The 10,389-nt window shown below is 56.2% G+C and overlaps 4 protein-coding genes across 8 annotated transcripts in view; all 4 read right to left on the reverse strand.

The window, feature by feature from the left end:
• The window catches only part of CCDC106 (coiled-coil domain containing 106), a 5,354-nt gene extending 4,938 nt beyond the window's left edge, over positions 1-416 (reverse strand). Inside the window, exon 1 of one of the 3 annotated variants that reach the window (XM_008582212.1) lies at positions 374-416. The gene's annotated coding sequence lies outside the window, so the exon portion shown is untranslated. The remainder of the gene's footprint in view (positions 1-373) is intronic. The other 2 variants (XM_008582211.1, XM_008582213.1) reach the window with 2 other exon arrangements.
• A 929-nt stretch (positions 417-1,345) lies between these two features.
• Positions 1,346-4,062, reverse strand: LOC103598235 (zinc finger protein 581). 2 transcript variants are annotated; one of them, XM_008582214.1, is made up of 3 exons: positions 3,959-4,062; positions 1,609-3,151; positions 1,346-1,506 (listed from the first exon to the last, which is right to left on the reverse strand). In XM_008582214.1, exon 2 carries the CDS (start codon positions 3,130-3,132, stop codon positions 2,539-2,541), a length of 594 nt encoding a protein of 197 aa, XP_008580436.1. In that variant the 5' UTR covers positions 3,133-3,151; positions 3,959-4,062; the 3' UTR covers positions 1,346-1,506; positions 1,609-2,538. The 2 variants fall into 2 exon arrangements, with proteins under 2 accessions (XP_008580436.1, XP_008580437.1); XM_008582215.1 differs by having other exon boundaries at positions 1,346-1,491; positions 1,594-3,151.
• Positions 4,063-4,252: 190 nt separating this feature from the next.
• Positions 4,253-6,663, reverse strand: LOC103598237 (zinc finger protein 580). 2 transcript variants are annotated; one of them, XM_008582216.1, is made up of 2 exons: positions 6,507-6,663; positions 4,253-5,231 (listed from the first exon to the last, which is right to left on the reverse strand). In XM_008582216.1, exon 2 carries the CDS (start codon positions 5,217-5,219, stop codon positions 4,701-4,703), a length of 519 nt encoding a protein of 172 aa, XP_008580438.1. In that variant the 5' UTR covers positions 5,220-5,231; positions 6,507-6,663; the 3' UTR covers positions 4,253-4,700. The 2 variants fall into 2 exon arrangements, with proteins under 2 accessions (XP_008580438.1, XP_008580439.1); XM_008582217.1 differs by lacking the exon at positions 6,507-6,663 and adding an exon at positions 5,458-5,927.
• Positions 6,664-7,372: 709 nt separating this feature from the next.
• On the reverse strand, positions 7,373-10,025 carry LOC103598246 (zinc finger protein 580-like). The gene is made up of 2 exons (XM_008582226.1): positions 10,002-10,025; positions 7,373-7,990 (listed from the first exon to the last, which is right to left on the reverse strand). The coding sequence occupies exons 1-2, from the start codon at positions 10,023-10,025 to the stop codon at positions 7,373-7,375; spliced, it is 642 nt and encodes a 213-aa protein (XP_008580448.1).
• Between the last annotated feature and the right edge of the window lie 364 nt (positions 10,026-10,389).

The raw sequence follows: 10,389 nt of genomic DNA on the forward strand, positions 1-10,389 counted from the left end.
GGGGGGGGGGGGGGGGGGGGGGGGGGGGGGGGGGGCAGTGCCTCAACTTCCAAGCACAGGGTGGGAGTCCAGCCCACGGGCGGTGCATCCTGCACCTCCCGGGCCCCCACGCCTCTCCCCCGCACTCGCGTGGGCGAGCAGAGCCCTTCCCCCATGGTGGGGAGGGGCTGGGCGCGTGCGCTGTGCGGGGGACGGTCATGCGTGGGGATGCACCCCCCGCCCCCGCCCTTTGTCCCGCTAGTGGGAGGGGGAGCGGTCGTGGAAGGGGGTCCCAGCGTAGGCATGCACCAGGCCAGAGATGCAAACGCGGCTACCATCCCCCGCCCGCGGACACCCAGGGTCCGAGGGACTGGGGCCCCCCACTCTCACCCACCCGCGCGCGGAATCTGGCCCGGGGAGCGACGGCAGCGGTGGCGCCCATGCCCGGCGCCGGGGAGCGTCTGCAAAGCGTCAAGGGGAGCGGAGGGAAGCGCCCACCCACCGGTGAGCGGGCGGGGCGGCAGGGGGAACAAGTCTTGGAACTGGGCGGCTGAGTGGGGAAGGCCATGGGGACTGGCCAGGTCCAGCCAGCCCGGCGAGCCTCCTCCAGGAGGCCCCGAACCCAGCTGAAGCCCGGCGTTTGCGGCGGATGCCATGGGCCGCACTTGCGTGATGGCCCCTTGGATCACTCTAACCCCCGCCCGACCCGAAGCTTAAGAAGGGAACGTCACAAAATTCCCATCCTGGACGACAGGCGCGGCTCCTGTAGGTGGCGATGCGCTGAGTCGGTCCGAGAGAAAGCAGGGGATTGTTGAGACAGCCAGGAAAGTTGATGCGAAGGAAGAATCACCTTTTAACGATCTCGGGGAACTGGCCTGTATGGACTCCCACGACTGGCCCAAACTCCCGCAGCAAGACCCCAAAGTTCCCAGGGATGTGGGGGCCAGGGTGGGAGGTGGGGGTTGTGGGAATTACCTCTCTATCTGTAAAAGAGGGCCGGGAACAGGCCACCCCCCACCCCGGTGTTGATGACTAAGAGCTGGGTTTGGAACAGCCAGTCCTGGTCGCTCCTATTCCTCCCCAGCCTCGGTTTACTCACCTGTAAAGTGGGGAGATTATAATCCCTTTTAGGTTCCTTGTGACACGCAAAAAGCTCAACCCAGCACCTGGCCACAGTCAGGGTTCAAGATCAGAGTACCATTAGTGTGATTTGAGGTCAGATGATAGGGTACGAACACAGCCTCCAGGAGGCTCTTTCCCACTCTGGGAAATGTGAATGAGAGATGTTCCTCCACCCAAAAAAGAGGTCAGAAGAGGAAATGAGGCCTAGCACAGTGCCTGGCACAAAAGAGACAAGGAAAATGAATTAAGAAAGCAGATGTTTATTAAGCTTGAGGCTCAGCTCCACCTGCCTCTCCTTCTGTTCACCAGTAGCATCCATGCTGTGGAATTCTGCAAGCCCTTATGAGCACAGTTTTAACCCTGTAGAGAGAATCTAAATGTCTGCGCCACCTAGAAAGCTGTGACCACACTCCACTCCTCCACTCTGGAATTCTGCAAGCCCTTATGAGCACAGTTTTAACCCTGTAGAGAGAATCTAAATGTCTGCACCACCTAGAAAGCTGTGACCACACTCCACTCCTCCACTCCCCGCTTCACTTGACAGATAAATTGTAGCCTGGACCAAAAAGTCCAGGGGGGAGTCACCTGCCCTAGGTTGGGCAGACTACTCTTTTTCAAACTACAGGTTCATGGGCAGAGAGTTCAATATGGTAGGATAGAATTGGCAGTTAAATAGTCAATGAAAAACTTTTGTTTCAGATTTATCTTCTGTGTATGTATACCGGATTGCCCCATAAAATGCGTTTGTTATAGTGGACTGTGGTTTAAAAATTTTTTTTTCAAAAAGCTTTAAAAACACTCTTCCCAGATGGCACAGGTCGTCAAGAGCCAAGGGAGGCCTAACCCCAATGCAGGCCAACTTTCCCACTCCCCAGCCAAGCAAAGTGAAGCCCAAGTGGGCCAGGCACTTACTAAGGTCTCCGTGCTAGACATCGGGCAGAGTTGATCCAAAACACTATCTCCAAAAACAAACTTTGAGTGCCCAACATGGGAAACCTGTTTATTGTTTGTCCAGTCTCAGGCCTTGGTTGGGGAGAGGGAGGCAGGTCTGGGGCCCTTTCCCCGACATAAGCAAGGAGGCCTCAGGAAGATGGTGCACATTCCCCCAGCCACTTTTTTGAAGCTGGAGAATTTCCACAAACAGCACACTCCCCCCAACCCCATCCCTCCAGCCTGGGCTCCACCATGGAATATCTGATGTTTTTGAGGCTAGAGGACTCCATGCTGTGTTAGGGCTCATTCACATCATAACTCCAAAACCTAAAGATTACTCCTGGGCTCCTCCTTCAGGCAGACCTCAGTCTCTGAGATGAGGCTGGTCTATGTTTGTGTCCAGGGCCTGAAAGCTAGCCTCAGGCTCTGGCCAGGTTTCTGAGGGCAACAAGAGTCCACGCTCCCCACAGAGTCCTATGTACCTGGGATACCCAGCAATCCAGCTCATGGATGCTTCCATCGAGTATGTTTCTGCAGTGTGTTCTGCTCCATAAAGCGGCGCGGGCAGTGTGGGCACTGAAAGGGGCGCTCCCCTGAGTGCACCCGGCTATGTTGGGCCAGCTCACCCACATCCCTGAAGCGGCGAGGGCAGAGTGGGCAGCCATGGGGCCGCCCACCACCAGCCCGATGAATGGAGTGGTGCCGTGCCAAGTGGCTGGCCCGCTTGAATGCCTTCCCACAGGTGTCACACTCGAAGGGCTTTACCTCTGAGTGTGTGATGCTGTGTCGCTGAAGGTAAGACATGTACTCGAAGACCCGTGAGCACACAGGACAGCTGTAGCACTTTTTCTGGGCTGAAGTCCCATCAGCCCCAGCTTCTCTCTGTGACTTCTCATCCACTAGTACTGTGTAGGGGACACCCTGGGTGTCAATAAGCAGGTAGTGGTTGGGCCTTGGAGGGGAAGAAGTCTGGGGAGATCCTGAGGAGGCGGAAGGTCCAGGTTCTGGTGACAGGCCTGTCCGAGGGGGAGGGGCCTCCATGGCGTCAATCAAGGAACACACCAGGGGCTGGGGGCAGGGACATGGCAGCACCAGCATCCGGAGGGGTGGCTGAGGTCTAGTGGATGGGAGAGAGTATGAGAAGGTTACATAGTAGAGGGAAGCTCAGCATTCTTTCTCCACTATATACCTTGCCCAGGACCTCTGCATCCCTCCTACCTCTCAATCTGTCTTCTCCAGTCCTTCTACCTACTCCTGAATTCTGTGACCCTCTATAAGACTCCTAGAAAGCCTGTCCTTTGAAAACTTCTCATCTCCTGTGCTCCACCACCCACTGAACTCACAGGATCTCTTTACTCTCTACCACAACCAGCAACTCGCTCTATCTTCCCCCTTTGTGTTCTCAAGTCACTCCATGCCCCTCTACTGTAGTCACCCCGTAGGGCATCTCTAGGCCTCATCCCATAAATCTCCGCCTCTTTACCCTCTCTATAGCCCCGACCTAGATCTAGGTGTTGGCCCATCCTATACACTTCACCCAGAAACCTTTTCTACCTTCTGTATACTCCCAAAGCTTCTCAAAAGGGCTGCAACGTTAGGAATCCTAGTGATAACCCGCCCTCTAGCCAAGTCCCTGAACGTCTCTGTGCCCTCTTCTTCTCACCCACCTACCTCCAGTTCTCTCTCGTCCACCCCCATCCACCCCACCCCTCAGCCCTTTCTAGGTCCTAGCGCTCTCTAGGAGTACTTCTCTGGGTCCGCGGCCCTCGTCTTCTAAGCCTTAATATGTAACTTCTCGGAAGCTTCTCCTCGGCGCCCAGAACAGTTCTCCCTGGACGCCGACCCCACCCCGCCCCGCCCGGCGCGCAGGTACCCCTGCACCCCGGCCCCGCCCCTCTCCGCGGCCAGCTCCCAGCCCCAGTACCCGGTGCAGCAGCCTCTCAAGTCCGGCGACTCCGAACCGCTCAGGGCTACCCTCGCAGTTGTAGACAGCGACTGGACCGGGACCTCTAGGTGTCTCCCAGGAGGGGGCGGAGATGGGAAAGGGGAGCGAGCACCCGGGGACAGAGGAGGGTCCAAGGGAGGAAGGGGGGGCGGGGCGCCTAGGCCTTCGGAAAATGGTTCCGACCGGAAACACACGCCGAGAGGAAGGTTCCGAGGTGGTCATGGTCCAGTTTTCACCCCCCTTGTCCCCCCAACACACACAAGAGCCTGAAAATGGAGTGCGGAATGTTTATTGAGCAAAGAGTGGGGGTCGTGGACGGAAGGGAGTTGATACAGAAATGAACCAGACCGTGTCCATGCTCTTTTGTCATCTCTTCAACGCAGACAACCGTTCCCTACTTCACAGAGCAGAAAACCAAGGCTCAGAGAGGTCATGTCACCTGCAAAGGCTCACACAGCACAGCTGGACCAGAACCCAGTTCCGACTGGCTCGCAGGCCCAGGGTGGGGCAATGACTTTGGTCTACATCACACAGCTAGAAATGGGGGGGTGGGGGAGGGAGGAATGATGCTTCTCCCTTTTAAATAGATAGGGAAACTAAGACCCAGGTTAAGACAGTAACCTCAGCAGGGCCAGGGAAATGTGTAGGAGTGACGCTGTGTGGGTCAGACGTGGTGGCCCAGAAAGGGGCAGGGCAGGGCAGCGCAGGCCGGGTCTCCAGCTTAGTGGAGGCGCACGTGCTGCGCCAGCTCCGCGGCGTCCTGGAAGCGGCGAGGGCAGAGAGGGCAGGTGTGAGGTGGGCCGGCGCGAGCACGGTGTGTGGCGCGGTGCCGTGACAGGTGGCTGGAGCGCTTGAAGGCCTTGCCACAGGCGCCGCAAGTGAAGGGCTTGAGGTCCGAGTGCGATACACGGTGACTCTGCAGCCGCAGAGGGCTGGCAAAGACACGGGCGCACTCTGGGCAGCTGTAGCCCTTGCGAGGGCCGGGCTCTCCCGGGGGCGCCTCCCGCTGGGGCGGGCCCCGAGGCTCCTCCTCCAGCTGCACGGTGTACGTGTAGGGGACCCCGTTGGCGTCGATGAGCAGGTGGCGGCCCAGCCGCGGGGGTCGGGGCCCCGCCACCGAGGAAGAAGTAGAGGAGGGACCTTCCGACTTGGGAAAAGGGGGAGCCTTAGGGGGCGGTGGGTCCATGGCCTCTGGAGAGGAGGACCGAGGGTGGGGTGGCCGCGGAGGCAGCAGCAGCATCTGGAGCAGCAGCTGGGAGTAGCGGAGGAGAGAGAAGTTAAAATCGCCACTTCTTTATAGGAAAAGGTTCCTAAAAGGGAAAACGTTCCCATTCTCATTGTCTGCTGCCCGTTCTGCGCCATTGACCTACCTCCCCTACAAAATTAAAACTCTGACTCAAACCCAAATCTCCCAGATTCTATCAAGCTGCTTCAAGGACGCCTCCAAGTAAGTTCAGCAAAATCTCGCCACAACCTACCTTTCTCCTCCAGGGTCTTCCTCTCGGCCCCGAGGTCAGGTATGAGGGCGCCTTCTGACGACATTCTGTCCCTTCCCCCCACTCCCAATGGCAATCAGTCCCCAAATCTGTTTCTCTCTTTACATCTTAACGGCCTCTTTTATCTCACACTGCCGGCCCTATCGCCTCAGGGGTTTCTCTTAAACTGTCGTTTTCTCTTCCTCACCGCTCAGCCCCAGCTCAAGCCGCACCCTCTCCCCCAGGCCCCTGCATCCGCCTCCAGGCCCGTCTAGATCTCCATTCCTATTAGATGTCCGGAGGGCTCCCCACCTCCGCCTCCATCCATGGCCTCTCTCATTTCCTCTCCAGGTACTTCCCCAGAGCCCCACTAACCCAATTCCCCGCTTTTCACTCAGGGCTCCTCTATCCTGTTCCTACACTTAGCACCTCAAGGTTTCACTATCCTAAACCCATCGTACCTACTTCATCCCTTTCTTCTATTTACCCCAGCCCCCACCCCGTATCTTGCTACCTGTTACATTTCCAACGGCCCCCTCCCTACCCCGCCCTTATATATAAAACACTGACATCTTAATTTATTCTCTCTATACCCCCCAGGGGCCTCCTCCCACTCCCCATTATACACACTAGGACCTCTGGAGTCCCTTTCCCACACTACCTCTCCCAAGCCCGCTAGTCTTTCGTTTCTACATACATCTGGCATTTCTATTTCTCCTCCTCTTTACCTCTTCGGGGGCCCCATTCCTCTATCTGTTATACACAGCATGGTTTCTCCACCCCTCCTCTTTCGCTCTGACCCCTTTCCCTTCTGTGAACCCCAAAGCTCGGGCGCCCTCTATCCTGCTACATCTCCCGGGCCCCTCTTACTCCACTCACTTCCATAAGAAGCCCTAGCACCTCTACTTCCTCTCCTGTCCATCCACCCGGACCCCCATCGTATCCTTCCACGCCATAACCCACCCCCACTCCGGGTTGCTCCAGCCCACTTCCCCCAGCCCGGCCCCTGCGCGGTCCCAGAGCAGGCTCCTCCCTTATTCCGGCCCCCGTACCCGGTGCAGCAGCTTCTCGGGTCCGGAAGAGCAGGCCGAGGTCCCGGGCGGCCCCGGGATTCCCCTGGCGAGCGCCGGCGGCTGGACTAAGACTTCCGGGCAGTCCGGGCCGGCGGCGCCGGGGACGCGGGGAGAGAAAGCACGGGCGCGGGGGCGCGAGGGGCCGTGGCGTCCCTGGGAAAGGGCGCCGGCCGGAAACGCGCGCGACCCGCGCGAAAGTTCCGCCGCCTCTGAGCCGGCGCGCCCGCCAGTCTTCAAAGAGCGGGGAGAGGGACAGCCCCAGAGGCGCGGGAAGAAGCCACTCCCCCTGCTCCCCTCCCACCTTCCGAACTGGAATAGTTCAGTCGCTTTGACAGAGACAGACCCATAAACTGAGGCGAAGCTAGGTTAAGTCTCCCCGAAGTCCCACAGGAATTGGCGAGCCCAGGTTAGTCCTCTTTCCACTGGGCCATCCCTGCGGGCTCAGTCGAAGCCACCCAACAGTGCAGAAGGTGGGGAGAAGGGTTATTTCTGTCGGTTGAGCAAATGGGGAGATACAGATCCAGAAGCCAGCCATTTGCTCTGATGTGGCACAGCCATGATTCTCCCCATCAGCAAATGGGGAAACCGAGGCCCAGAGAAGGCCAGACATTGGTAGGTAGGGAGATGGAGAAGAGTGGCACTTCCCACTGGGCGCATGGAGAAACCCAGGCCCAGAAAAGGACAGACATTGTCAGATATAGAGATTGGAAGGTGTGATACTTCCCAGAGGTCACATAGGGGAACTGAAACCCAGAGGCCAGACATTGCCAGATATGGAGGTGGCGAAGGGTGGCACTTCCCACGGGAGGGGCAGCGGCCATGGCTTAGTGTCACCCGCACCAAGCCTAGTGCAGGCGCGCGTGTTGTGCCAGCGCCGTGGCGTCCTGGAAACGACGCGGGCACGGTGGGCAGGCGTGCGGGCGGTCAGCGCGGGCGCGGCGCGGGGGATCGTGAGCCGGACGCCGATGCCGCGCCAGATCACTGGAGCGCTTGAAGGCCCGGGAGCAGGCGACGCATGTAAAGGGCTTGAGCGTCGAATGTGACACGCAGTGGCGCTGCAGCTGCAAGGGGGAGCCGCACACGCGGTCGCACTCTGGGCAGCTGCAGCCCTCGCCGGGACCGAGCTCGCTGGCCGGCGGCGCCCGCAGCTCGTTCTCCAGCTGCGCTGTGTACTTGTAGGGCACGCCGTGCGTGTCGATAAGCAGATCGTGGCGTGGTGGGGAGGGCGATGCACACGAAGGGGAGGCCTGGGGGGACGGCGGGGCTATGGCCACGCCGTGCGTGTCGATAAGCAGATCGTGGCGTGGTGGGGAGGGCGATGCACACGAAGGGGAGGCCTGGGGGGACGGCGGGGCTATGGCCACGCCGTGCGTGTCGATAAGCAGATCGTGGCGTGGTGGGGAGGGCGATGCACACGAAGGGGAGGCCTGGGGGGACGGCGGGGCTATGGCCTCGCGGCAGGCCTGAAAGGGGAGCAGCGGTCAGAGCAGCAGCAGCAGCACCTGGGGGTGCAGCTTCGGACCCACAGAGGAAGAAAAGGGGAGTTACCGTCGCGCCCAGCCTGAGGACCCCAGGGATAGCCAAAACTACATCCTAGAGAGCTGTCCAACAGAACTTTCCTCGATGGTGGACCAGCCCGTGGTTCACCTGGGAGAGTGTGGTGCTGATAACACCAAGGCCACGGTTCGGATCCCCATATATGGATGGCCGGTTAGCTCACTTGGGAGAGCGTGGTACTGACAACACCAAGTCAAGGGTTAAGATCCCCTTACCGGTCATCTTTTAAAAATAAAAAATAAAAAGAACTTTCCTCAATGGTGGGAATGTTCTATGATCTGCGCTCATTCCAAAGGACAGCCACTAGCCACGTAGGGCTATTGCCCTCTTGAGAGGTAGCCAGTGGGTCTGAAGACCTCAATTTTACATTGTATTTTATTTCCCTTAATTTAAATATAAATAGCCACATATGGCTAGAGGCTACCTACCATGAGGGACAGCTCTGTAGCCCACCCTCAACCAGTTGCAAACTGGAGGCCCACAGGCCAAAAAGGGCTCACAGTTGTATTTGGCTTGGACCACAACTTTTTTTTTTTTTTTTAACATTTTACCGGGCAATATTTTAAAAACCAAAAAATGCACACATAAATGCAAAATTCTCAGGTAAACTTGGAAAATTGCTAGATGTGGCAACAACCACCTGGAACTGAGAAAGCATCTGCCTTCTCCGGAAAACCCCCCAAGTGAACCAACAATTGTGATATTAGGCTAAAATTAAAGATTCCCTAGAGTTGTGCTGTCCAGAATGGTAGCCACTGGCCACACGAGGCTATTAAGCACTTGACACCTGTCTGGTCTGCATTGAAATGTGCCGTAAGTGCAAAATACCCAACAGATTCTGAACACTTGGTACAAAAAACAACAACAAAAAAAAGTAAGCTATTTTACAAATGTGTATGTTGAATTATTTTGAAATGATACTACTTTAAATATTCTGGTTTAAGTAAGGTATGCTAATAAAATTAACAACTGTTTCTTTTCACTTTTCTAACGTAGCTACTAGAAAATTTAAAATTACATATGTGGCTTTCGTTCTGTTTCTACCAGACAGTGCTGCCCTTTCTTCCTCTAGTAATTTTATGGTGGGAGAGGCAGTAGGCCCTGGTGAATTCAGAGGGCATGCCTAGTCTAAAGGGCCTGTCCCTGCTCTGGTCACCTGCCTGCACATTTAAGGCATTTGAGTTTGTCTTCCTTCCTACACTGCGTCACCATTCTCCTATATCTATCTCTTCAGCTATACCTTCTATCTATATCAGGGGTTCTCGAATTTGACATTAGTCATCTGGAGATGGATCATTCGTTGTCAGGGGCTGTCCTGTGCATTGTAAGATGTTGAATAGCATCCTTTGGCTTCCACCTGCCAGATGCCAGTAGCACCCTCCCCAACCCCCAGTCATGACAACCTAAAATGTCTCCAGACATTGTCCAGTGCTACCTAGGGGCAACATTGCTCCTGGTTGAGAATCAGTGGTCCACATGGACAACCCAATCTGAATCTCCCACCCTGATCTCTCCCTTGACTTTCAACCCATATAACCAGTTGCATTCCATGATGTTCACACTCACCACACCACACCCTCACCACTACCCCCAGAAATAATGACAACAATGGCCAACGTTTATTGAGCCCTGGCTTGATGACAGCCATTGCTAAATGCACCACATCCTCGGAGCAGACCTACAAAGTAAGAGCCATGAGGATCCCTATTTTACAGATGAGGAAACTGAAGCTCAGAGTGGTTGTGTGTTTGGCCCAAGGTCATACATCCATAGGTGGGAGAGCCAGGACAGCACCTGCTTCTGCCTGACCTAAGTCAGGACACATGACCCCAGTATGTAAGCACCTGACACTTATCTCCAACCCCACCACCACTACCACCACCCCAGTGCAAACCACCACTGTTTACCCTGTCTTACAGCAACAGCCTCTCCATCTACCATTCTGCCTCCTCCAGTCCCTTCTCTCTGTGGCAATATCTGAGCAATGTTTCTTCAACCCATAAAATCATGTCATTTTCTGACTTAAAACCCTCCTTGCTGCACTTAGAATAAAACACAAAAGTGCTTCAAGGCCCTGTGTAGACTGGCCCCTGGCTACCTTCCCTTCCCAGCCCTGATGACCATGGTGCTGCCTTTCCATTGTTAATGCTGCCAAATTCTCCCCTCTCTGCAATGTTCCTTTCTGCCCCTGACAAGGATGGACCCTTTCTGGCCACTCAGGTCTCAGCTCAAGTAACACTTCGTTGTACAAACCTTCAATGATTGTGTTAGCTCAAGTAGGTAATGCCCTGCTCTGTCTCATCAG

Source organism: Galeopterus variegatus, unplaced genomic scaffold (genome assembly GCF_000696425.1).
Source record: "Galeopterus variegatus unplaced genomic scaffold, G_variegatus-3.0.2 Scaffold2545, whole genome shotgun sequence".
NCBI lineage: Eukaryota > Metazoa > Chordata > Mammalia > Dermoptera > Cynocephalidae > Galeopterus > Galeopterus variegatus.